The 26,337-nt window shown below is 47.8% G+C and overlaps 5 protein-coding genes across 8 annotated transcripts in view; all 5 read left to right on the top strand.

The window, feature by feature from the left end:
- Positions 1–480, top strand: part of LOC311342629 (bridge-like lipid transfer protein family member 2) — a 30,519-nt gene extending 30,039 nt beyond the window's left edge. For both annotated transcript variants that reach the window (XM_084467490.1, XM_084467489.1), the window contains exon 40: positions 209–480. In XM_084467490.1, the coding sequence (XP_084323616.1) occupies positions 209–397 (189 nt within the window). In that variant the 3' untranslated portion in view covers positions 398–480. The remainder of the gene's footprint in view (positions 1–208) is intronic.
- A 5,269-nt stretch (positions 481–5,749) lies between these two features.
- On the top strand, positions 5,750–9,058 carry LOC311342385 (ribosomal protein S6 kinase-related protein-like; the record flags this gene model as incomplete). Its single annotated transcript, XM_084467226.1, has 6 exons — positions 5,750–5,817; positions 6,454–6,634; positions 6,759–6,786; positions 7,896–7,984; positions 8,375–8,471; positions 8,928–9,058. The coding sequence occupies 5 exons, from the start codon at positions 5,750–5,752 to the stop codon at positions 8,468–8,470; spliced, it is 462 nt and encodes a 153-aa protein (XP_084323352.1). The 3' UTR covers position 8,471; positions 8,928–9,058.
- Positions 9,059–11,964: 2,906 nt separating this feature from the next.
- On the top strand, positions 11,965–15,255 carry LOC311341839 (fructose-bisphosphate aldolase C-like; the record flags this gene model as incomplete). Its single annotated transcript, XM_084466656.1, has 8 exons — positions 11,965–12,080; positions 12,841–13,048; positions 13,320–13,374; positions 13,514–13,674; positions 13,788–13,871; positions 13,975–14,149; positions 14,268–14,467; positions 15,104–15,255. The coding sequence occupies 8 exons, from the start codon at positions 11,965–11,967 to the stop codon at positions 15,194–15,196; spliced, it is 1,092 nt and encodes a 363-aa protein (XP_084322782.1). The 3' UTR covers positions 15,197–15,255.
- A 918-nt stretch (positions 15,256–16,173) lies between these two features.
- srsf1a (serine and arginine rich splicing factor 1a) lies at positions 16,174–19,986 on the top strand. Of its 2 annotated transcripts, XR_014633355.1 has the most exons (5): positions 16,174–16,633; positions 17,236–17,477; positions 18,044–18,216; positions 18,391–19,225; positions 19,613–19,986. XR_014633355.1 is itself a non-coding variant. In XM_084466528.1 (4 exons), exons 1-4 carry the CDS (start codon positions 16,443–16,445, stop codon positions 18,586–18,588), a joined length of 804 nt encoding a protein of 267 aa, XP_084322654.1. In that variant the 5' UTR covers positions 16,174–16,442; the 3' UTR covers positions 18,589–19,986. The 2 variants fall into 2 exon arrangements, 1 of the variants encoding a protein (XP_084322654.1); XM_084466528.1 differs by having other exon boundaries at positions 18,391–19,986.
- A 339-nt stretch (positions 19,987–20,325) lies between these two features.
- dynll2a (dynein, light chain, LC8-type 2a) lies at positions 20,326–22,874 on the top strand. Of its 2 annotated transcripts, none has more exons than XM_084466790.1 (3): positions 20,326–20,458; positions 20,967–21,106; positions 21,199–22,874. In XM_084466790.1, the coding sequence occupies exons 2-3, from the start codon at positions 20,975–20,977 to the stop codon at positions 21,334–21,336; spliced, it is 270 nt and encodes an 89-aa protein (XP_084322916.1). In that variant the 5' UTR covers positions 20,326–20,458; positions 20,967–20,974; the 3' UTR covers positions 21,337–22,874. The 2 variants fall into 2 exon arrangements, with proteins under 2 accessions (XP_084322916.1, XP_084322917.1); XM_084466791.1 differs by having other exon boundaries at positions 20,332–20,458; positions 20,970–21,106.
- Positions 22,875–26,337: the final 3,463 nt, after the last annotated feature.

Raw genomic sequence — 26,337 nt, 5'->3', positions numbered from 1 at the left:
AGCAAGGTGTCCCTGAGCGAGACGCCTCGCCCTAACTGCCCCTGACGAGCTGGCTCTCGCCCTGCATGGCTGACTCCACCGTCGCTGTGTGAATGTTGGGCAGTATTGTAAAGCTCCGACCCCCCCCGATTCTCCCCCTGAGTGACGGCTGACGCCCCCCCCCCTCGAGTGACGGCTTACGCCCCCCCCCCCCCCCGTGCTCCTGCAGATGATCAAGGAGAAGCTGCGGCTGAAGCCCACACAGGGGACGGAGTCGCGCAAGGCGCTGGAGGCCAAGCTGGACAGCAGCATGAAGCAGCAGCAGCAGGAGGAGGACGAGAAGGCCCGCCTGCTCATCGGGTTCAGCGCCGCAGACAAGAGCTCCAGCAAGAAGAGCATCTTCAGCCGCCGCAAGTGAAGACGCCTCCAGCCGGAGGACCACCACCTGGAGCACCACCACCTGGCTCGGGGCGGTCGGGGTGGTGGTCGGGGTTGGGGGTGGTGGTGGTGAAGCAGGGTGGTGGTGGTGGTGGTGGTGGTGGAGGTAGTAGTGATAGTGGTGGTGGTGGTGGTGGTAGTAGTAGTGGTGGTGGAGGTAGTGATGGTGGAGGTGGTGGAGGTAGTGATGGTGGTGGTGGAGGTGTTGGAGGTAGTGATGGTGGTGTTGGAGGTAGTGATGGGGGTGTTGGAGGTAGTGATGGTGGTGTTGGGGGTGTTGGAGGTAGTGATGGTGGTGGTGGTGGAGGTGTTGGAGGTAGTGATGGTGGTGTTGGGGGTGCTGGTGGATAAATATGTGTGCGTCTCTGCTGCCCCAGGCTACAGCGCTGTTCCGCAAGCGTCTGGGTGGGCCTGTTTGAACTAGAAACGGTTAAACGGAAAAGATGCAGATGATGATGATGGTGATGATGGTTCCAATCCCGGGCTTTGTGTCCGGGCGATTGGGACGTTCCCGAAGTGGAATTCTGACCAAAAACAAACATTCGCCATTTCATGTAATTTGAGTTGAATATGTTTTAATGTGCCGCGTAAAGTCATCCCACATAGTGTGTGTGTGAGTGAGTGAGTGAGTGAGCGAGCGAGCGCGCTGGATGAAGCCGGTTCCCGCTGGCTGGGAAGGCCGTCTGTCGGATCAGTTAGCATGCTAGGAGTTTTGCTAGGAGTTTTTCCAACGAGAAACGTTGGAAGCGCTTTCAGATCCTCTTCGATCGGCAGCGCTAGAGTTTAGGTTGGGGAGTTCCCCTGCTATATACGTCACCTCTCACGGTGTTTGATTTAGTTTGTTTTGAAACTGAGATATTGAGGGAATAAGAATACGCCTGTATGATCGTCACTTTGACAGGAAGGCCTATCGCTATGAAAGTACCACAGATTTTATTTTTACCAAGACAGCCTGTCTTTTCTGCCTCTTACGCCTCGTATTTCAAACCGGTGCAATATACATCATGAACAGTGCAACGTAAATATATAAAATTATATATATATATATATATATATATACATGTTGAATAATTTATAGCACTTGGGTAGATGAAATTGACCCTCATGGAAACGTGTGTTGCAGCTATCAGCTGATGTTTTCTAATTTTAAAACTAAAGCACTTTTTATCAAAGTATTTTCTGATATTTTTGTAAGCTGGTTGTTTGTTTTATGTGTGCGTTTGTGTGCTGCTGTGCCCATTCATCCAGTCACATGTTAACCAAATGTATTTTCGTCCCAACATTTCAACCCAAACAGTTCACAGCGCAGTATATTTGCGTAAACATTGTTTTAAATATCCCCTCCCTACCCCCTTTTTTTCTGTCAATAAAAGTGTTCCTGGGTCTCACAAGTTGATCTCCGTCTGAGAGTCTTTTCCCAGTATGGTGGTGTTGTGTTCAGGGTGGGATTCTCCATGGGCAGCTGACTACAGACAGACAGACAGCCTGGCCGTTCGTAGGACGGCCTGCCCCGGAGCGGACCTCAGCCCTCCATTTAGAGTCTCCTCGAACTGGAGCTGTGAGGCGGTGTAGCGTCGTTCATTAGTGGAGAACCATCGGGGATAAGGTGGTGAATGTATTCATACGGACACACGCTCTTCAAAGAAGGAAGCAGCTAAAGCCAGACGCAGAATGATGTGATGGGAAACGACATTAGTACAGACGGCAAGGTGAGTTAAACACAATCGTGTCAGGGATTCGTTTCTCACCGCATGTCGTCTCAAACCAAAAACGGTTCTCTCCTAAAGCGCATCTCGATCATCTCCAACCCTGGTTGTGGAGTCATTACTATTTCGACATGCATAAAAGTGACCTGCAGACAAACAGTTTTTAGACTTTAAAAAAAATTATTTTTATCCATCTGTCGTTTAATATCGATGTTATTAACCTCCTTTTAACAAGTTTGCGTTCTGTAAAAGTATGAAGCTGAGAACTGCAGGCCCTGGGTATGTGGTGGTTGTACTCTGGGTCTAGCCTGACGGTGGAGAGCATCACGCCCACCGTGGCTTCCTCTCCCCCCATCAGGGTTTGTCTCTCTCCAAGACCCCCACAGTCCGGACTCCAGGGGTCCCCACCCGGCCCGCGGGGGGTGACGGTCCTCAGGTCCCCGATGGAGCCCCCCAGGAGGGGTCTGCCCCCGGGGAACATCGTGGTTTTCCTGCCGGAGTTTCCCAGCAGGGCGAGAACATTTAGAGGTCTAGTCCACAACACCTGCCTTTATGAATACGTAATATATATAATAATATGTAATACAAAATACATGTGAATAAATCAATTTCTAAAGCCTACAATACAATTCGGTTAGATATGAAGTGTGCGGGTGGGCCGGTAGTAATGACTCCTCCTGTGTCAAGGGTTCAGATCCTGGGCCTGGTGGCCAGAGGCTCCCTGGGTCCGGTGCTGGGGTGAGGGACAGGCTCTCCCAGAAGACCTACGCGGTGAAGGTACACCTTCCTGCACATCATGAGATCAACATGAGTGGTACAACATAAGATGCACGTCTCCATCCCCCTCATGTCCACGACACACTGGTTCACCCCAAGGCGGAGGTCGTGCCTTCTGCAGCAGGCCAAGGACAAGCTCCTGATTCAGGTGCGTTCATTCTGAAGTGGCTTCACCCGGTAACCCGTATGTTTCCGCTGGCCTCAGGTCCAATCGGGGGAGCAGAAGATGCATGGACCAGAGGAGTGAGGTGGCAGCAGCATCGTGAGATCTTGTGGTTAACACTGGAGGGCAGGGCATTAACACTGGCTGGGTTAGCGGTGCAAGGCATTAACACTGGCTGGGTTAGCGGTGCAAGGCATTAACACTGGCTGGGTTAGCGGTGCAAGGCATTAACACTGGCTGGGTTAGCAGTGCAAGGCATTAACACTGGCTGGGTTAGGGCGGGGTGCAAGGCATTAACACTGGCTGGGTTAGCGGTGCAAGGCATTAACACTGGCTGGGTTAGCGGTGCAAGGCATTAACACTGGCTGGGTTAGGGCGGGGTGCAAGGCATTAACACTGGCTGGGTGTGAAAGGACAGCTGACAACATAGGAAAGTCTGTGTGACAGCTGACTGGAGGAAATAGACCCCACTGGGGCCGTCATTGGCTAGCTACCCATGGCGGCAGTCTCCGACGCTGTTTCAGATTGTTGGAGACACCCACCAAGTGCTACAGAAAGTAAACAAAGAAACATACCCCTAGAGCCTGCGGGAGCTGGGGCTCAAGATGGCTCGACGATTGACAACACGGCTACAGACCCAGGAAAGGACATGACTACGAGCAAGAACACGGCACATGAGGCAACCACAGCATCAGCAGGACACTCACTTCAGGTGTGCACCTGTGGATGGGAGAACATAACATCATTCAGGGGGTTGAGAATCCACCAAGGAAAGAGAGGGTGCTTGAGAGAGCAGAGACAGGGGCCTCGCATTGACCAGTACTTCTTACGAAGCAACCAGTCAAATCAGTCGATTGAAGCACAGCAACAGGACGAAAACCAAAGTTTGCAGAGCATCAGCACCCCTGTCACTGAAGAGGATAATACAAGCACAGAAATGCTGGTGGAAGAACCCACCCAACCACAGAGACCTCCAGAGGAAGAAAAGATCAAAGGGCACAGACCGAGTGTGAAGTGGCCCAAAGCTGTTCAAAAGAGTGAGTGGGAAACCACAACATAACAAAGATCCTGGAGCAACAAGTGGGCACAGCAGAGAAAAAGCTGGAAAGGATGGGCGACATCATCTACCACTACGGAGAAGAGCGCTTTAAAGTGAACATAAGAACAACAAAGCAACACCAGCACCAGCCAAATCCAGGAGGCAGCAAGAGATCGAAAGACTGGTCAAAGAGAGAAGGCAGCTGAGAAAGCAGTGGAAGAAGGCCTCTGATGCAGAGAGAGATGGTCTCATGTTACTCCAGGGGGACATAAAATGCCGGTTGGCAACCTTGCGAAGAGCAGAGAACTTCAGGAAAGTTTGTAAGAGGGAGGAACGCACAAGAACACGGTTCTGTAAAAAACCCTTCAAGTTTGTCAAAGACCTCTTCGTTAAGGAAAAAAGCATAACCCTGAAAACTCCAAAGCAGGAACTGGAAGAACATCTGGAAAAGGTCCACTCTGACACGAAAAGGCACGAACAGCTAGTTATCCTACATGACATCCTATGATCCCACCTATTCAACCTCGTGAATTCGACTTGGAGACTGGCCCTCAAAATGGAAAGAAGCAGAGAATACAGTACGGCACGCAAGATCAGCATCAGCCCCTGAGCCGAATGGAGTACCGTATAAGCTTTACAAGAATGCACTAGATGTTCTTCGCTGTCTTTGGAGGCTCATGAGGATAGTGTGGCAGAAGGGAATGATAAGGCGTGGCGAAGGGCTGTGTGCTAATTCCCAAGGAGAAGGATGCAGCAGACATCAGTCAATTCCGACCAATTTGCCTTCTCAACGTTGAGGGGAAAATCTTTTTCAGTGTGATCGCACAGGCTGTCCACCTACCTGGGGCCTCATGTACAAAGACTTGCGTGGATTTCTGACTAAAACTTTGCGGACGCCAAAATCTGGAAAGCTGCTGCGCACAAATAAATCTGGATGTATCAATCCTTGCGTAAGCACGATTTCATGCAGATTCTCTTTGTACATCCCAATTAACGTGAAATTGAGCGCAAGTGTGATGTGGCTGACATAAAAAAAAAACATCAAGGTGGACGTAAAAAGGAAGGTCTCTGCCCACCGGAGAAGCGTGGGTCAGAGTGCAGCGGGGCGGAGTCTGGGAGCTCGCCCTATTTGAGCAAAGGGTGGCAGCTGTGATTTGGGATCGGCTCTTTTTTGACCAAAAAATCATAATAGTCGCGGAACACCCGTTAATTTTGAATGCGACCAACTTCTAACAAGGCCAACACTGCCATTGTCAACCTATCGATTATTGCCACATTTTGTGCATGCTTTTATATTCTCATTTATTTGGATGCATGCTGACGATAGGTTGCATCCATACACCCAATGTGTCAATAATATGTACATAATTCGAAATTGGCCGACTGGTTCATTGATGGATTGATGGATTGTGATTGGCACCAGATCCAAGCTGAGAAGGTCAAAAGAGACCTCCATGTCACCTTCCTTTACCTGGCCAATGCCTTTGGATCAGTTCCCCTTAGCCTCCTCTGGGAATCCTTCAACTTCTTCCACATTCCATCATCCATCACTACTCTAGTGAAAGCCTACTTCATGTCCTAGACCTGCAGCTGTGCTTCACAACAGCCGACTTTACAACATCATGGCAGCGCCAAGAAGTAGGCATCATGGCAGGCTGTACAATCTCCCCCCTGGCCTTCACAATGGCCAGGGAGGTCATCATCAGGGCCTCAAGGTGGGTGGTGGGGGGTGAGCGAAATGGAGGCAAGCAACATCAGCTTCATCATCAGAGCTACCTATGATGTGCTCCAATCTCCAAAAAAGCTCCACCAGTGGTATGGCGAGCACCCAACCGGTGCCCTCTGCCCTCTGTAAAATATGACTATATTAGGCCACTATGGGTTGAGCTGGTACTGTCGATGGAAAAGGGGCATTACTCACTGTCTCCAACTCTCCAACTCATACCAATATACTATATTATTTATTGCGTTTGTGTTTTGCTCTGCTGTCCACCAGAGTTTGTGCAGTGGTCGTTTGACAACCTTGTCAAAGGTTTAACAACCTTTGACAAAAATCGAAATATTAAATGCACATTGACTTTTAACTTTTAAACTTCATAAAATGGGACTCAAAAAAATATTTCTTGATTGAGCTGCATGCAACCTGCATTGTGGTGATCGTACAATTTACCTTCTCCTTGGTTTTCTGCACAAAGTACCGCCGTAGTGGCAGAAAGAACCGAGCAGGTACTTTCCACTGTGCGTGGTCCGTCTGTTGTAACGGCCTGACCGCCTTGTTTCAGCTGTGTCTGCTGCCCCCCAGTGGCTGAGTTCTGCAGCAGCGGGGACAAGGCCTGACCGCCCTGTGTCAGCTGCGTCTGCTGCCCCCCAGTGGCTGAGTTCTGTAGCAGCGGGGACCTGCACACCTACTGGCTGCTCAGTGAGAACCATGAAGAAGACGACGGAGCTGGGGAATTTAGAAGTTTGCTGCTTTTTTTGTCCTCTTATGTAGGATTCCTGCATAATTTAGGGATCATCCATAGGGATGTGAAGGTAAGAATCGAGTTTTGTAAAATAAATAGTTTAGGAAGCTATTACGGGCGACACTATCACAAAGGAGGGAATCTGATCCTTTCTTAAATCGGTCTGGGAATGTGCAATGTTGCTTTCTTTCCAGATGGAAAACATTCTCTTGACTAACAAAGGTATATTTATCATAATCATTCTACCTAATAAACACATTGTATATATAAATATTTTTTTAAAGAGTCACAAAACAAAGAGCCATCGAGCCAATCAATCAAATCAATAATGGATCACAACCTTATACTTGTAGCAGTAAGTTACACATACGTATTTAAACAAACGTCCCCCACTCCTCCGTTTATAATCCCCCCGATGCTCTCCCGCCGCCTGAGACATGGAGGAAGAGCCCTCACCACATGTGGGACCTCCAATACATGCCTAAGAGCTTTAATGGCTGCACAATAGCGCCCTGCTGTCTGCAAGCTTATATGGAATTGATGTATGAAAAACAATAATTCAGGAGTCACCAAGCACTAAGATCCAATCTCACAGATTCAGGGTCCCCCTCTGATCAAACCCCGGGAAAGAATGAGCTAATAAGTATTATTAGTTATATAGTTCAATGTTTGCACAATCCCCCCGAGGTTACGTTTCAAAAATAGAAGTGGAATGGAACGGAAATATGTCAACAACGACAAGGATTTTTTTGCATGGCTTTTTTTTACCTTAACTCTTAAATGATGGCAAGCCAGAAATAGGCCTGTTCTCAAATTGGTCTGCAGTGTATTTCTGTTCCTGTGTGTCAGTTCTGCCTGGGTGTCCGTCCAATACGTCTGTCTGCACGTCTGCCTGTCTGTCTATTAAAAACCACGCCAATCGGAGATGCAGGAGGGAAGGCAGAATTATTGCCGACGCTTAAGAGGTCTGTACCAGGCGTTACTCTGGTATCTATTTATTTATTTATTGCACTAAGCACTTTACTGGTTATGTGGAGTCTACGGGGTATTTATGAGGCTTATGAGTAGTAGTATGAAGTACTGGGTGATTAATTAATTGATTCACAGGGATTCAATTATGTATAAATTGGTGGACAACTAAAACTACATGCCTGTGTTTTTGCTCCAACAACATTTCGTTGTTATTCTGTAACAATGACAAATAAAACTGAACTGAACTGAACTAACATTCTTCAATTTTTGTTTTTTTGTTTTACTGGTTTAAGGCTGGGAGCTTGAAAGCGATCTAACAGGATGTGATGCGTGAGACCCTGGATGATGTGTGTCTGTAGCTCCTGAGGTCCTGGGCGGAGGTCCTTACAACCACGCAGCAGACTGGTGGTCCGTGGGTGTCGCCCTGTTGTCCTTGGCGACAGGAGAGGTACGGCAACGTCCTGGTACGGCCGTTTAGTACTCTGGTGCTTCGTCACAGAGCAGGCGCTTGGAGCCAGAGTGACCTGCGGTAAACTGAGATACACGTCGTCAGGGAACAGGTCGGGTGTTTACCTGCGGGCATCTTGCTCATGGATGCCTACAGGTTAGGGGCGGACGTTGGGGAATTGAACCCAGTACCTTTAGCCTGGGAGTCAAACCGCCCATCTACTACACTCTCCGTTGATTTTTGACCGTCTTTCTAGATACCCCGGTAGTTATGTGTACTTAAAAACAACAAGTAAGAGTGTCATGTCATCACTCGCGGACACATATCTATAAGGTGACTACACATTGTTCTTGATGTACCTGCCTTGAGTGTGAGTTATTATGTGCCTAGTTCCCAGTGCCTCCAGAACCAGACCATGGTTCCATGCTGGAGAAGGACAGCTGTCCCCGAGACACTCAGCTCGGCCCTCGCCCTCCTGCTCTCTGAGGTCTGTACCAGGCGTTACTCTCTAGACACTCTGAGGTCTGTACCAGGCGTTACTCTCTAGACACTCTGAGGTCTGTACCAGGCGTTACTCTCTAGACACTCTGAGGTCTGTACCAGGCGTTACTCTCTAGACACTCTGAGGTCTGTACCAGGCGTTACTCTCTAGACACTCTGAGGTCTGTACCAGGCGTTACTCTCTAGACACTCTGAGGTCTGTACCAGGCGTTACTCTCTAGACACTCTGAGGTCTGTACCAGGCGTTACTCTCTAGACACTCTGAGGTCTGTACCAGGCGTTACTCTCTGGTGTGGACAGCCATGCTTCCTTCTTGTTTATTATCTTTGACTGATTGCTTGTTGAATCATTCTTCCTCTATAATGTGATGTCTATGTGGAGCGGTCTGAAGGGCCTGTTTGAAGGGTGCTTTCTAACTCACCCTGCCTTGCCTTACCGTTAGCTGCTGTGTAAGGACCCCACACGCCGCCTTCACACTCTGGATCGTTTCCAGAGCCAGAAGTTCTTCTACGGAACCTTGTTCGACCCCCTGCTGCTCCAGAAGTCCCCGGTGGAGGCAGTCCTGAAACTCCCCAACCATCCGGACCGCCAGGCCAAGGCTATGAGAGTCCTCTGGTCACCGCAGGACCTCTTCCGGAACTTTGACTGTGATGAGACGCTGGCCCAAGCGGACCAGGACCAGGGCAGCGCTGTCGCTCAGGAGCAGTGGCTGGACACTGAGGCCTCTGTCGGCTGTTTCTGTAGTGAGCCTGTGAGCCCCTCTTCAGTGGAGTGAGCAGTGTTGTTTGATTTAGTTGTGAGCGATGTTACTGCTTTACCTCAGTTAGGTAGTTGCTATGTAAGTACTCTCTTCGTCTAATATATATTATATCATTTTTTTACTATTTTATTTCAAAAGTTTCGTTCGAATTAGATTTAATTACCACGGTCTTCTGCTGGGAATTGAGACCCGTGGAGAATGGACATTTTAGCAGACTGTCACTAAATCCAGGCTATTCCAGTTGACTTTATGTTTCTACACATTCGTAGTCCGACCCAGGCTATATGCTGACAAAAGGCACCATATGCCCACAGATACCAAAAACCTCTGTACCTTTTCCACGCACCAAAGCGCTCACACCTACCCTGTATCAACGGCAGCTACCTTGACTAGGGGAGTTGTTTACAGTCAGTTGTCTTTAACCTTGATAAATAAATCCTTATTGTGACGCCCGAATGGCGATGTTCCTGGGTGAGGGAATCCCTTATCCCCATCTCATGTTGCACACAGTGTAGTTTACCACTGAAGTGGAATACTCACCATCGTATTACACTATATTTCAACGTCAATTTTCCTCTTATAACTTTCATACGTACCTCTGTGTATTTTAGTCAAGAGTGGCATCGATGCACGCTCTCCTCTGGAGCAGCTCCGGGAGAGGAGCGACCTACTTCCACCGACCCTAATAGGACCGCAAAAACCAGGACTCGCTCCAACTCATCACGACACACTTTTAATTAGGTACAAAGGAAAGTTTAAAAACGTAGAGCCCCAGCGGAGCGGGCCGGATATAACCGGTGCCGCTCCTGCCTCTGTCCGGGCGTCTCCAGAACGGCGTCTAACAGTCAGGGAAGCACCTGACTCTGAGCTCCCTCGTCAGGCCCCTGTCTTCAGCGGGTCCGCCGGGTCTCTGGATGGCTCTGGCAGCAGTCTCTGGTCCAGTGGCCCACATCCGCTCCCACAGACACACTGACCCACTGTCACTGGGAAGGAAAGGCAGGGCGGCTGTGAGCTGCCTCTCAACGCTACACATCAGCCACGGTGGAGTTTGTTGTTGTGGGGGGGGGGGGGGGGGGGTAGTACCAGAAGTACTCCCAGATAGTACAGGCCGAAAGTTATTGGGTTGATCCCCGTGTATCTGCAGAACAACTGTAGTGTCCTTGAGCAAGATGCTTGTCTTCATTATATATAGAATTTATTAATAAAATTGATTTCCCAAAGCATATAACCTGGGCTCCATATGATGCAACTCATATTCATATGCAAGTCATATGCATGTTGACACATGCAGAACAAAATTACCATCCTTTATCTTTATTTATTTATTTATTTTTTCGCAAGACCATGATTCCTGTTTTCTTATTTTAAACGGTCTGGAATGTTCCGTGGTTGCTGGGGCATGAAGCCACTGAGTGCGTGAATCGCTCGGAGACTCTTCGTTCTCCTGGGGGTGTAAGGGTGAGGATCCATTAATCTGGGGTATTCAGCACTCTGGGCACATTTCATCTAATTAAGATATAAATAGCTGAGAGGTATGGTTTTATGCAAAAATTAGGTTACTTTATGGGGGTGTAACCAAACATATATAAACGGAAGACCATAATGTGCTCCCAATGCTCTTTTAAAATGGTAATGCTAGAATTAAGTTTTAACAACTTAAAAAAAAAGTTCTATGCCACTTCATCTTTTTATTAGTTTTGTGTTAAAACTGTTTTTCCCAGTGGATGTTTTGACCAATGTATGCTCAATCACAGCCTTAAGACATGGTCCACTTTGTACAACCTAGATTTCCCACAGATGCATTGGACTGATTACTCAAAGCTCATCCTCATTTCTGTATTCTCAATGACATCATGTGGTGTGTGGGCCCGCCCATGGGGCGTCGGCTTGTGGGGTGTGACACAGTTACCGTGGATACAAACTACATCTGTCAGGGAGTCTGCGACAGTGTCCATCTCCCCAGCCATCCCCACCGATCCTCTCTGACACCCAGTCTGGTAAGACCGTTTACTCTTCTTTTAATTCGTTGTATGTACTGGAGACAGCTGTTTGTTTATTGAATGGACCATTAAGTCATCGGAACTCCAGTTCAAAGTTTTGAAATTAATAAATATGATGTATTTCCAAAGTTATGCTTTTGGGAGTTGCAATAAAACGCTTTACAGTAGCTCTAACTCAGTCAGACTTAATTTTGGATGCACAAATATTCAGATATAATTTAGTTTTTTGTTCTTTACATTTTCGATTTTATTTTTATTTTGTGCAAGCCATTACTTTGCTTCCAGGCCAAAACCAAATTAAGAGAATTATATAACTTCAAATAATGAATCCATTTAGGAAAAATCTTCTGGCACCTTTGAATGTACTTTCCTAGTTCATACATTTAGGTTTTGACTATGAACGATTAGTATTCAGTAACTAAGGTTCCTTATTGCCTTTTGATTCTAAGAAATAAACACGGCATGGGACATGCAGTAGTTTATAAGTTAATTGTATTCCATGTACGTATGTATGCAGCTGAACCTGTTAAAAAACATACCTTTGTCTCTTCAACTAACACTTTGTGCCCCCTGCAAGATGCAATTTGCTGATATTCGAGTTAAATGTGTTTACATATTATTTTATTCAAATCGGGAAAAAAAAAGTTTGACTGAAATTCTACTGCTCTATGCTATTTAGTTGTGTTTTCCAAGGCAGATTGTGAGGCCATCTGCCCAGCATGACGCACCAGGGCCCCACGCTGTCCGCCGTGCAGAAGAAGGACCTCCAGGACACGGCGCTCCGCATCCTCGCTCCAGGGAAGGGCATCCTGGCGGCCGACGAGTCAGTCGGTCTGTCCCGCTCTCCGTACACCCCGCAAAAAGCATCAAATGTGTTGTGATGTGCCATATTAAAACTAAACAAAGCACGGTGGGCAGGATGGTGTAGGGGCCAGCGGGGGCCAGTCCCAGGCGGGGGGGCGGTGTGCTCGCCCCCCTGTGTCCGCTGTCTACTCCGACAGAAACAGGGCTCCTTTGTTCCTCCTCACATTTCCTATTCAGTCCTCAAGCAGACACCGTGAGTCATTTTGGATAGTGACTAACGCTGTGGGAGCACTCACACTAGGCAAAGTTGCCCTGTACTGTACGATTGACCCCCCCATGTGCCGCTGGCCTGTGCTCACACTAGGCAATCTCAACTGGGCCTGAGTACGGTTGCCTCTTGTACATCTTGTACCAGCTCAGGGTGCGTTTCCGTGCGTGTGCGCATGTCGGCTTATTAGCATCAGTACCGTGGCCAGAGCGCACCTCTCCGAAGTGTACTGAGGCCACGGAATTTAACTGTACTTGGCGTTTACGGATGGCGTGCTCACACTAGCCAAACAATCTAGACTTTAGGGGGCAAACATACTCGGGCATGGTACAGATGGCCTAGTGTGAGGGCGCCCTTAGTGACTGAACAAGAAATGCGTCACTCATTCAAAGAGTCTTCTCGGAAACCGAAAGTTTAAACTTTGCTTGTGCGAGGGAACTCGGTGTGGAGGCTCCGTGTCGGTCATCAGACGAAGCGTCTCCCAGCGTGGTCGAGCCCAGTGTGTTTGTGCCCAAACAGGCAGCATGGCCAAGCGCTTGGCCCAGGTGGGCGTGGAGAACACGGAGGAGAACCGCCGGCAGTACCGGCAGATTCTGTTCAGCGCCGACGAGCGGATCAACGCGTGCATCGGCGGAGTGATCTTCTTCCACGAGACTCTGTACCAGCACTCGGACGGCGGGGTGCCCTTCGTCAAGATGATCCGCGACCGCGGCATCCTGATCGGTGTCAAGGTGGGGGTCACGGCTCCTGTACACAAACACACACGCATACGTGCACACACACGCGCTCATACATGTGCAGGTGCACTCACAATTGGGTTGGGATGATTGGTGTCAAGGTGGGGTTACAGTGCTGGTACACAAACACACACAAGCATATGCGGAGACACGCACACGTGCACACACAGTTGGGTTGGGTCAAAGTACTGTTTTTGTACAGTGAATACAAAAGGTTTTTGTGCAATCATAACGAACGTCGTATATGTCACCCTTTCATTCTCAGGTAGACAAGGGGGTCGTTCCATTGGCTGGAACGAGTGGGGAATCCACCACACAGGGTAAGATACTTTAAGTTCATTTGTTGGTTTCTATAGTTAGTTAGTTTGTGTATTTCTTTCTCCCACACGGTGATACTATATCTGTGACGCACCAGAGACACACGTGGTCTTGATGTCTCTTGTACCTCCCCCTCTGCAGGCCTGGACGGGCTGTCTGAGCGATGCGCTCAATATAAGAAAGATGGAGCCTCCTTCGCCAAGTGGCGCTGCGTGCTCAAGATCAGTGACACCAATCCCTCCAGCTTGGCCATCACGGAAAACGCTAACGTTCTGGCGCGTTACTGCAGCATCTGCCAGCAGGTGAGGAGCGCATCAACATCACCCCATAGCATACGAGCTTGGCTACAAAGCTGGTATATGATGGTCCTGCTAGAGCGTCGATCGCCATCCTAAGTGCGTTTCCCGCTTTGCAGAATGGAATCGTGCCCATCATCGAGCCGGAGCTGTTGCCCGACGGAGATCATGACCTGAAACGGTGCCAGTATGTCACTGAGAAGGTACGTCCTCCGTGTTCCGCCTCTCACGTCCTCAGAGCGGGATAGCGGCGTGCAGCGTGACACCACAGCCATACTCAGGAACAGTGTGTGTTTGTTTCCCAAGGTGCTGGCTGCGGTCTACAAGGCCATGTCGGACCACCATGTGTACCTGGAGGGCACCCTACTCAAACCCAACATGGTCACCCCCGGACACGCCTGCTCCACCAAATACAGCCCGGAGGAGGTAGCCATGGCAACCGTCACCGCCCTGCGTCGCACTGTTCCACCGGCCGTTACAGGTCACCTCAAGGCAGCATCACCCCCCTCCCCTACCCCCCACCACCAGAGGGAGACATAAAGACATAGACCGCGTTATTACTCTTAGCTGTTAAGGATGTTTTTCCGTTCCTTGTGTAGGCGTGGCTTTTCTCTCAGGAGGGCAGAGTGAGGAGGAGGCCTCTGTGAATCTCAACGCCATCAACACCTGCCCGCTGGCCAAGCCCTGGGTGCTCAGCTTCTCGTACGGCCGGGCGCTGCAGGCCTCAGCTCTCCGGACGTGGCGGGGCCACAAGGAGAACCAGAACGCCGCCACAGAGCAGTTCATCAAGAGGGCCGAGGCAGGTGTCTTTACCGGGTTTAGCTGGGAGGCAGCACAGGGTAGCAGGCAGGTAGCCTGACATCTCCAGACCACTTCGCTGATGCCCGTGAGTCTGGAACCTATCGGCTCATTTTGGTTCTCCAAGGGGAATTATCAAAAAGGCCTCTGGATGCAATTGGATAGACCTAGAACCAATTGGAGCGATGAAACGCGTGACACATCAGCAGCCATCTTGGTTGTTCATGAGAATGCCTCAACGGCGCTCCCATAGGGGTCTCCTCTGTACTGTGGTCACATTAACCCTGCCCCATATTAGATAAACAGTGTTCATTGGCCAGGTCTCCTGGAAATCTGTCTGAACCGGAGGGGAGCCAGACGCATCTGCCAAAGCAAATAAAACACGAGTTTGCAGATTAGTCCGAATTAGCCCAGGGTAGTTGTTAGGGTGTTCCCAGCCAGAAGGTAAGGGGGTCAGATCCCCCGTGTCCCCAGTCCACTTGTAGGATAGGGCACTGTCATTATAGGGCAAGACAATGAGGCTGACCTCAATGACAAACCCTAGGACTCCTTCATCCATCTGGGTCAGCCGTGCGGTAAGCGTGGTCAGTCACTGTTGTGTGACCAGTGTGTGTTTATTTGTGTTTCCTGCCCATAGGTGAACAGTTTGGCGTGTCAGGGGAAGTACACCGGGGGGGAGAGCGGCGGCGAGCGCGGACCACACCTGTACGGCCCCGGTCACGCATACTGATCCACCAGGAACGCCCTGGGTGCTCTCAGTGGCACCAACACGTCTGCATGGTCCACCACCACCGCCCTGTTGTTAAACCCTCCAGGAGATCTGTATTGTGCTACTTTAGTCATTTACAAAATGTGCAAATAGCTTGGCTAACCATATCTAACAATGGATTGTCATAAATAATCTAATGCAAGCAAACTGGTTTGATGAAAACTGACTGATTTGATCCAAGGGCAATGAGACTCCTGGTTTTGCCTGTTGGTTATGTGTTGGAAAGCATGCATGATCTGTTTATATTTAGTGTTGACAATTGCATGGAAAAAAAATGTGGATTATGAATAGTTTCCCCTTTTGAAAATCGTAATTGTGTAGATCTAATTGTGGTGCAATAGCAACCACTGTGTGTATTGTGTTTAGTAGGCTAACCATTTAACTTGGATGCCGTTAAACATTTTGCACATTTTGCAACCTTTTATGTAACCTTTATGTCTATCAGCTGCTGGTTTAGTTTGTACTGAACATATTAATATAATTGATATCCATGTGCACCTGAAAACAAAACAATAAAGACAGTTCACTCACCGTATACAGCTATGTATTATTGGTTTACATTAATCATTTTGTGAGTATGCAATATTGTACAATGTTTTGCCAAAATTATACGTTCCCCACCTGTGTGGAGGACATTTAATTCTAAAGAAAAGTTTGTATTTAGGCCTACATGAAATGACACGGACAGTTTAGAAATAGGTCTATATGAAAAGTATGTATTTCTCAATGAATTAATGCATAATTCATAGGCCTAGTGTAAATTATTCCTTTATAAAACATATTTACATATATATCAAGTCAATATTAATAACACGCTTAATAACAGAGAGTATATTCCTAATTAACCTGTCCAATTAGTGCACTATTTAGTTGGGCGGAAGCAGTGAAATCTTTCCCTCTCCCTAAATGCACGTTTCCGGAATCCTGAAGCGCCAATAAGACGCGCTGCGGCCTGAAGGAACCGGGAGGCGACGAGCGGGATCGGCTTCTCTTCGTAGTAAACCTGCAGACTAGGGGGGCGGAGTACCAAACGTGCTGCGGCTTGACCTGCGTTCCCTCCCGTTTTCTTTTTGACCGTTGGGAGAAATTAAAAAACACGTTATCTGAACCGCGCACGACGTCCTCCGCGTGCCCGCCGCCCGACCAGATAACAACACACGTTAGCGCGGGTTAGCTTCAGCACCGGAGAGCTAGTCGACTAGCCGCCATGTCGGGGAGCGTTGTGCGAGGCCCCGCGGGGAACAACGACTGCCGAATTTACGTGGGGAACCTCCCGCCTGACATTCGCACTAAGGACGTGGAGGACGTGTTCTACAAATACGGGGCGATAAGGGACATCGACCTGAAGAACCGGAGAGGAGGACCCCCGTTCGCCTTCATTGAGTTCGAAGACCCCAGGTAACGGGCTAGCGCTAGTTAGCATGCTAGGCTACGTTAGCCGTGCGGTGTGGCTAACTCACGCGTGCCCCGAGGATGGTCAAGGGCCTAGAAGAAGACTCTTTCTGCACATATGGCGCGCTTTTAATCTTCTAAAACCTGGTATTTGAGCCTCTGCGTGCTGTAGATGTGACCCAGGGCGGGTGTGCTGCTCGGGGCAGACCCGAGGATGTGAGCCCCATCCCCTTGTAGCATGTTATCTCCCGAAGCCGGCGGCATAACGTTACTGTGTGCATTGTTGTTGGCATCGAGAGGAAGCACGCCTGGCTGCACAGTCACTTGTCTTGGTTTCTGGGGGGGGGTACTGGTTTCTGTGGGAGTGATTGCCGTGCAAGTACATGTCCAAGGGAATGCTTTCGGGGTGGCTTGTTTCCATGCATGTTTTGTGTGCATGCCGGTGTATGGATGAATGGAGGGGTGGAGCTGCAGACATGACCGCGGTGGCTAACGTAGCCGACGATCTGGGCACAAGATGTGCGGCGAATCCACCGCCTCATTAAAAGTTCCAACCACTGGACGGTGTCTTCGCTCTCCAACCCTGGCCATTACTCTCTTCCCGACAGGGACGCAGACGACGCAGTGTATGGACGCGACGGCTATGATTACGATGGTTACAGACTCCGCGTTGAGTTCCCCCGGAGCGGCAGGGGGTCGGGGAGAGGTGGCGGCGGAGGCGGCGGTGGAGGATTCGGAGGCGGGGATGGAGGTAGAGGAGGAGGCGGTGGAGGTGGCGGCGGCATCGGTGCTCCAAGAGGCAGATACGGGCCTCCTTCCAGGCGCTCCGAATACAGAGTCATTGTCTCCGGTAAGAGGGCGAAAAACCCTGCTTTTGTTCCAACTCTGCGTTTTACTTTTGTCTTGAGTTGAGCAGCAGCAGCTGTCAGATGATGACCCCCTCTGTTCACCATCAGTCAGTCGTTGTACCAGTTTAACATCGGGCCTCCCCTGAGTAATCTTGAACATGCACACACAAGGTACAGGAATAGACAAGACTAATTCAGTAGTTGGAATGAAGTTCTAAACTATAAATGAACAAAGAAATTATCTGTTCACCTTTCTCACTTCCTAAATAATAAATTACTGCAGACTGGCACAAATGGGAACTTTCATTTCTTCCAATGGACTTTAGTTTGTGTGACTAACATTACCTCACACTGTTTACCTTTTATCGTGGACAACTTGCTAAAACTAACCTACCTTGTTATTGATGCAAATAAACATGATACAACTTGAATCCTTTACTCTTATTGATTTGGGTTTCCTGAAATTTCCTCATGAAATTAACAATTTTGTCTGTATGTATATTTGTGTGTGCCACCGTCTGTGTGTGTGTCCCACCGTGTGTGTGTGTCCCTGTGCGTGTGTGTGCAGGTCTTCCCCAGAGCGGCAGCTGGCAGGACCTGAAGGACCACATGCGCGAGGCGGGCGACGTGTGCTACGCCGACGTCTTCAGGGACGGCACCGGCGTGGTCGAGTTTGTGCGCAAGGAAGACATGACGTACGCCGTGAGAAAACTGGACAACACCAAATTCCGCTCGCACGAGGTATGTGTGCCGCTTTGAGTAGCTCTAGGGATCCTAGTTTATGCCCCCCCAGTTTTTCTTTTCCAAGGTAAGTGCCGCCCCCCCCCCCCCTCCCAAAACATCGGCGTCTGTGGTGATGTCGATGCGCCACGCGGGGCTGGTGTTCTCCGCGCTAAGTTCTCTTCTGTCACCCAGGGAGAGACCGCGTACATTCGCGTGAAAGTCGACGGCCCCCGCAGCCCGAGCTACGGCCGCTCCCGCTCCCGGAGCCGCGGCAGCCGCAGCAGGAGCCCGAGCCGCAGCGCCACCCGCAGCCGCAGCAACTCCCGGACCCGCGGCCGAGGATCGCCGCGCTACTCCCCCCGGCACAGCCGCTCCCGCTCCCGCTCCTAAATCTTTTCCAAGTGTTTCGGCTTTTGTTTTTGTTTTTTGTTCTTCTTCTGCTCCCCCATCTGAACGCCCCCCCCCCCCGTACACCCTTCTCTCGCGCTCTCTCTCTTTCTCTCACACTCCCCCCCCCCCCCCCCTGCTGTTTTACCCCTTGTCTGTTTTTTCCAGATGTCAACAGATTTTTTTTTTTGTTTTTTGCGTTTCACGTCTTGATGTCTTTGGATGTAGGTGTTTCCCCTTCCCACCTACTGCTTTGTCCATCTGTTTTTGCCCCCCCCCCCGCTCCCTCCCCCCTCCCTCCCGTTTGTGTTTTTAGTTCATTTCCTGTTTTCTCAGAATTTGCAACGTTAAACTGTGCTGTGATCGGGTTCAAAAAGGTTGAGTAACTTGCACTCAATGTTTTTGAAAATGTTGGAAGTTGCCTTTTTTATTTTTTTTATTATGTGGGGGGTGTTGGTCTGGACGGAGGGATGGGGGTCTCAATGCTTTAACTGTATTTTACCCTTGTGTCTTCCTTTAGACATCTGAAGATAAGGATTAAACAATGATTTGGAATAAAACCAGTGTGGAGCACATGTCATTTGTATGGTCAGGATAGGACCTCTAATTGAGGAGCAGGAGCAGTCAGGTGGAGGCCATGGTACGCTCTGTCTATTCCCTACATTGAGGTTTTCCCTGGTGTCTTTATCTTCCTGAAGCTCAATGTGCTGTGCATTGCTTTTTTGTTTTTCCTTAACTGCTACCCTGGTCATAGGCCAGGTCGTACTTTGTAAACATGTGACATTATTCCACCTTTGTAAGCTTTTTATGGTCAAATGTAATCTAAATTGTTCAGTTTTTGTTTCTTTCCCCGGGATAGTTGAATCCCTTTACAGATAGTTCCATCAATTTGAGTCGTATGGTGCTTATTGGCATTTTCCTCATACAATGTGTGTCATGAGTGATAGTAAAAAAAAGAAAATGGATGAGACCCAGATCTGACATTTATTCTAACGGTTTCCTCTGATTTTCTTCCTGGTATTTCAAGGTTTTGATTGGAGGAGTGGATCCCAATCCTTGGCGCTGGATGAGTGGATCGATTAGGGAAGGGATAGGCAAGGATGGATGCTTGGAACAGGATTCGTTTTCCAGGAATCAAATGAGTTAAGAACTAATTATGGAGTCCCAGAGCAACTTTTTTTTTTTAAATAGCCTATCTTAATTTTTTTTTATCGACACGGCTTTATTTACAAGGAAACGAAACAGAGGACCAGGAGGTTGGATCACAGGATGGAATCGTAGATGCCTGGTATGAGGGATATCAAATTGGGTGGTTTTGGGATATCATTTGGGTAGTAGTTTGTATCTTTGCCTAATTTTCTTCTCTCTTAGCATTTTCAATAAAAACTTTTAAAATGTGAATTGACTGGTTTGCTTCATTCAGAGGGTCCATTGAAATTATTATTGCGAGTAACTGCCATTACTGATAAATCTAGCACCAGATGGGGAAAATTATCTAAATATATACACAACCTTTTTCAACTGAAAATGCCATATTACAGTCTTTTTTTCTAGATCTTTTTAACATGGACTAATAGGCATTTCATTATACAGTAGTGACAATAACCCCCATTCTGTGTATCATCAGTGGTGCATTGTGGGTTGAAATAAGATGCTGGCAGATGGGAGCAGGAGGAGAATGCTCACAACACACGGAGGGCGAGCTGTTCAGCCAATGAGAGGGGCGCAGCGTAGAGCGAAGGGCGGGTGAGGATTCGTAGCATAGCCGACGGACTACCTACATGGTTGTGCAAATCTGAAAGCATATTAGTCTTTGGTAAATCACTACAATTGATCTCCAGACACCACAAGTACCCAAACAGTCCGGTAAAAGGTGAGTGTCGTTTGCTTCGTAAGACGCATGCGACATATTCATGTGGTGGCCCGTTTGGTTTGAATCCTTCAACGGCCGATTTCTAATGGCGGTTAATTACTGTAGCTTGCATGACTTGACCCGTGCTACGAGTCATTATTGTTGTTTCTCTGTAGCCGTCAGGGAGTTGCAAACGTTGGAAACGAATGAACCATGAACCGAGGGTGGACCGTCCTCTTGACGCCTCTCTAGTCCAGAGAACCTGCCTACATTGCGAAGTGATTTGGCCAAGTAATTTAACTCTACCTGGATCAAGTTTCACAGACCATCTTTGCAACGCCCATACCGCCTGGGACGGAATTATTTGAGGGAAAATATGCAATGAGTTGCCTCGTTATAGATCAACACACATTTTTCCAAATGGTCGATTAATGTCTGCGTATCCACGACCCACGACAGCACGTATGCCATTGGTCCGTCACGTTCAGCCACCACGTGTGGGGTCGGTTTCATGTTTGTGTCTCCCCAGCAGCCATCATGACAGACCGGAAGGCCGTTATCAAAAATGCAGACATGTCCGAGGACATGCAGCAGGATGCGGTGGATTGTGCCACCCAGGCAATGGAGAAATATAACATAGAGAAAGACATCGCAGCATACATCAAGAAGGTGAGCATGGACCATATTTCTTTAGCTTACATCTAAAATTTTATTTTATTGGGGCCGAACTCCACTCACCTTTTCCCTTCTGATCGTTTCAGGAGTTTGATAAGAAGTATAACCCGACCTGGCACTGCATCGTCGGGAGAAATTTTGGCAGCTATGTTACCCATGAAACAAAGCATTTTATTTACTTCTACCTGGGCCAAGTGGCCATCTTGCTCTTCAAGTCTGGGTGATTGGTTGCGCTAAAGCAGTGAGTTCCTCTATGTGTAACTTTAGCAAGAATGCACTGGTGGCCGATGTCTCCCATACACAAATAACGACATACCATATTTGATGCAAACCAGCCATGCGCAATTGCATGGACTTCACACTATTTAATATGTATGTTAAAGTAAGTTTACTTTTCACTAGTTGCCATTTGAATGCAACTGGGGTAGTTTTGTTAATGTTATTCAATCTAGGTCTCACAAGATTTCCCAAACGTCCCTTGATTGTAAAATGGTGGAAAGCTACAGAATGCAAGTTCTGTGTGGCAGAAGCCGCAACGCTGGGCCCTTTCAATCGGGTCTGTGGCCTTCATCTGCTGTTAAAACAAGAAAGAAATCTAATGGGTGTGCATCAGTTGAACCTCATTCTACATGGCTTATTGCCCAATATGATAAATTAAACTGATGGACTGTCAGGATGACGATTGGCTCTTATTGATTCCAGTAGTTTCCACCCGATCACACATCCTCTCAGAGCCTGCCGGGAAGACTACTGCTTTACCATACACCGGATCGCCGACCGTGTAACTCCCACTGTACATTTCGTTCATGTAGTGAATTGGTAGATCTGAAAGCATCACAACACTTGCAAAAATGTAGGATAGCTTTGAGGTCAGGTTTGTGTTTAACCTCCGTCTGAACGCAATTGTCGAAGGACACAAGTAAATCCTTTGCATCAAAAACACTAATGTCTGTCCTGTCCGACAAAACCACGGCAAAACAATAAACAACCGCCAATCAAGCGAGCGCAATGGTTTCTGGGAAGATGACACTAGTGATATTAGTTTCATTTGCTTTAATATGTACTGTGAACAAGTGGAAGGACCTATGCTTGGTACAAATGCATATATTATTGGACCAACAATGTTAAATTAAGTAAAGAAATCGTCTTCTGGTCATTCTGAAGACCACATGCAATGTGTCCAGCCTGCCCTTTAATCGATAGTGCTATCATAATTCAGCACAGGATTAACCCTGGTCTAAGACACTGAACGTGATATCATTTGGTTGTCCAAACGTTAAGTTAAAGTGACAATGCACAACGTCTGCTCTATTATTAAATAGGCCAATGTTTTGTTGGTAGTAAAAAAAAATGTGTTGTCTTTTGCATAAAGGACTGAATGTTAACCAAATTCAGTTTTGGTCGTTTCTTCACAGCAATGAATACAGTGTTGATTTCTACATTGTTTCCGTGAATGGACATCATTCTCATGGAGAATCTTCCCAAATTAATATAAATAACAAATGATTTTGTATTGTTTTCCTCTGGCATGTTTGTATTCTGTGTCTATAGGAGCTATTCCAATGCTGGTCAATTTGCACAAGACGTGCCTGTTATTGTTCTGAACTGTTACTGGCTTGAATACAATTGCACTTGATTACAATTATCCAGTAGGTTACGATGGAACAAAAACCGTGTAAACACAAAATTAAGTCCAACTCCAGTGCAAGACGTGTGTTGTTTTTTTTGCCTTTATGTTCAATAAAAGAAGCAGAACAATGTAGTGAGTGAGTTATTATTCCTGGAGACAAAAGTGGGACAATGATTTCCCTGAAATGGCTGGACTCCACACACTTTCATCAGGTTATCCATGTCCTGCCAGCATGTTGCAAAGAAAAGGGATAAAACTGATCAATGTTTGTCAATCCTGGAACTTAAGTGGAATTAAGCTAGCGTTTCCTTTGGCAAGGTGTAGGAATCATGGATCAGTTGGAGGTTTTCTGTGTATACGCAGCATTCATGTTCAGGTGGATCTGTCCGGAGGCGTTATACTGACAGGTTATCATTTGTTTATTTAATCATTGCAGCAACCTACCCAGCGGCTGGGTGCAAATGTTGTCAAGAGGAACCACGCAATGGCCTGGATGACCTGTCATGACCTGACCTGTCATGTAGTATTCGTAGGCTCTCACTGTGTTCTTGTGATCCCACTGAAGGTATGGCCTCCCCCGCAAAGAAGCAACAATAGTTTTCCTCCGCTAGGGCTAACCATAGACTGTATATGTGCCTTATCCTGTCTGTTTTATACAGTCCATGGCCCACTGGCATACGTCTCGCCCTGGCATCTTGGGGACTTCGTCGCACCAAGGGTTGTGTCTGCATTGTGCAGACCGGTGTTTAGTGGGTCTAGGGTTGTGTCTGCATTGTGCAGACCGGTGTTTAGTGGGTCTAGGGTTGTGTCTGCATTGCGCAGACCGGTGTTTAGTGGGTCTAGGGTTGTGTCTGCATTGTGCAGACTGGTGTTTAGTGGGTCTAGGAGGACATGGAGCTTTCTGGTGCTGGGGATGTATCGTACATGGTTGCGATTTTCATAACCGGAAAATACTTTTGCTCTGCCTCCATACGTCATTGTTTTGTTTCAACAATTTGTATTTTTAAACTAACAAAATAATCAAATAAAAGGGACGGTAGGGGCACCAAAGTTTGACTCAATGTTACAGTGACGCAAGTAAAAGACTGACAAGGGTGAAAGAGTGCCACGATTATTTAATAGTGCAGCTTACCCTGAAGGGAGAAAATAACATTTAGCAGACGCTTTCATCCATAGCGACTTAAAACCATTTCATACACAAACCGACGGCAGTGTCAACCATGCAAGGCGACAGCCAGCTCGTCAGGAGCAGGCTTAGGTATCTTGCTCAGGGACACAGAGCTAAGAGGAGCCGGGGATCGAACCAGCAACCTTCCGGTTACAAGTCAACCCGCTGAGTCTACCTCCTGAGCTACTGCCACTGTCAAGGGACAGGTGCCACCCTGTCTAAGCCAGGGAGACGCCAGGGGCTCATTTATCTGCGCACGAAAATGTTGCGGAAACAGGGATGAAATGTGTGTACGCATCTTTCACCGCCAACGTCGTGATTTATAGAAAAAATCCTTGCGGAAAGAGTGCGCAGTTCTACGCATCCTTTCACCCTGGAGTAAAGGTCCCGCAAAGTTTTTCAAACAGTGATCTCCGGAGACGACAACAGAAAGTTGGTGGCGGTAATGCACCATATCGGTTTGCAATCCGCCAATAACGCCAAAAGAAGAAGAAAACGCTACCTCCCGACATAGACATCTGATATAAGATGTCTTTGCCTCCCGATACCCAACGCACATTGCGCACCACATGCTATGACTTCGGGATTATTTATTCATTTTATAAAAAGCACCCATTATGAAATATGAATTAAGGCAATATTATGTTCAACACACTACAACCCATTCAAATCACAATCCTCGGCCAGACCAACTGTATCACTTAAGTTGTATTAATTTTCCTGATACATATGTAGGCCTACATTAAATAAGCCTATATGACATAGTAATTAATTATCATATTGGCACAAGGCCAATAAATAATGCTCTGTTGGCCTCTGTATTCTAACGGTATAGGTGTATTATAACGGGCTAAAATATGGCAGCTTTGGAATTGCTCGAATTGCCCCTCGAGCGAGGGGTAGTATGAGACGCGAGCGCGTGCATGCGTGTGTTCCCGTGTAATGATAGGTCAGCAAAGGATCATTATATACTAGGAATATTCATTGATTAATTAGCATTGACCTTATAAGGACCATTATGGGACGAACTTGGGAGGAGCATGGCACTCGTGCACGCACGCCAAATTCAACGCAAGTTGGTATTTATAACGAGAAGAGTGCGTACAGGTGTGCGCCGCACGGTTTTATAAATCAAAATATTTTTGTGCGTACGCACATTCTGAGGTTTGGGCGTACGCAATGTTTTAGGGAGGGTTTAACGCAGTTTTATAAATGAGGCCCCAGGTATGAGGTGAACTCTGCGTAGACCAGTGGACCTTTGTCCGCTACTGACGGGAGATAAGTTGAGGAAGTTAGGGCTGTACCCTAAAGGTTGACTAGTCGACCGGGGGGACCCCCATATGCCTGTTGAGAACCCTATCTGGATCGGCTCAAACCGAATTGCAAAAGGGACAAAAGCATGCATTTATTAAAGGGATACCATTTACAGATCTTGAGAGATCTTGCCAAACAGAACAAAAGGTGAAGAAAACAACTGGCCAAATGACGCTTTGGCCTGTCGGACACAGAAATAAGTCTGACTACCAAAGCAAAGACTAAACTACAACACAGAGCCACGAGAACTAGACTACCAGATCTCCTCTGAAATAAATAGAAATAGGCTACCATAAAAAGCTGTAGCAAACGGCAGGCAGAGGGACTGTGTGGCATGACTACCCGTTAAAGCCTTACCACATGTCAGGCTCAACATCCTTCCGCCTGTTATCCCTCTAGAAGCTCTCACTCAGTAGTTTACATGCACAGCTTAATTCGATTAAAGCCATAGCTCGATTATGCTCCTCAATTGGACAACTGCAATTGTCCGCGTATACATGGCGGTGAGTAAATCGATTCATTGGCGTGTCATGCCCCGGTACGATAGGTGGCGCTGTGCCCATTTCAACTAGTGGTAATAGAGCCACCGGTTGACCTCTTTACGTCACCAGCAACAACAAACTCATTCGAGAAAGCGATGTTTCAGCAGACAGCTGTCAGTTCACTTCGGGTCCATATCATTTCTCCGACGCTCCATTGTTCCGACCTCTCGGTCGTATGCCGACTCCTCCGGCTGCTCTGCCGGCGGAGCAGTCCGCATGATGATTGATGATGATACACTCCTTATAGGGGGTAACTACATTGGCACGACACCGGCTTCCTCCATCTTCTGCGCCAGCTTTTTAAATAAATCGCAGACCCAAAGTTAGTTGACAGCTGTCTGCTGAAAACATCTTTCTCCCACTGGAGCAGACCCTCCGCCGCCCGTCCGTATACATTCCCCGCCGCATCGCAAGGAATGAATAAAGATCGTAAACACGTCGGGAGAAAAAAAACATTTATTTTGACAGATGTGCCCGAAGTTACTACTTTACAACCTTGTTGATGACCCACATTTAGTAAAACATGTACTTTTAATTCAGCCTTGGGTGAAATGGAAGCGTATGTCCGTGT

This window comes from Micromesistius poutassou (genome assembly GCF_964030765.1).
Source record: "Micromesistius poutassou genome assembly, chromosome: 4".
Classification (NCBI taxonomy): Eukaryota; Metazoa; Chordata; class Actinopteri; order Gadiformes; family Gadidae; genus Micromesistius; species Micromesistius poutassou.
Note: the sequence above shows the minus strand (reverse complement) of the source record. Positions and strands in the feature narration are given on the sequence as shown.

What these genes read in the sequence shown, in the direction of transcription:
- dynll2a (XM_084466790.1), top strand. Translation starts at nt 20,975, where the DNA reads ATGACAGACCGGAAGGCCGTTATCAAAAATGCAGACATGTCCGAGGAC. An exon ending in TCGCAGCATACATCAAGAAG is followed by an intron (nt 21,107 to 21,198) that starts GTGAGCATGGAC and finishes TGATCGTTTCAG; the next exon opens with GAGTTTGATAAGAAGTATAA.
- srsf1a (XM_084466528.1), top strand. Translation starts at nt 16,443, where the DNA reads ATGTCGGGGAGCGTTGTGCGAGGCCCCGCGGGGAACAACGACTGCCGA. An exon ending in ATTGAGTTCGAAGACCCCAG is followed by an intron (nt 16,634 to 17,235) that starts GTAACGGGCTAG and finishes TCTTCCCGACAG; the next exon opens with GGACGCAGACGACGCAGTGT. An exon ending in ATACAGAGTCATTGTCTCCG is followed by an intron (nt 17,478 to 18,043) that starts GTAAGAGGGCGA and finishes GTGTGTGTGCAG; the next exon opens with GTCTTCCCCAGAGCGGCAGC.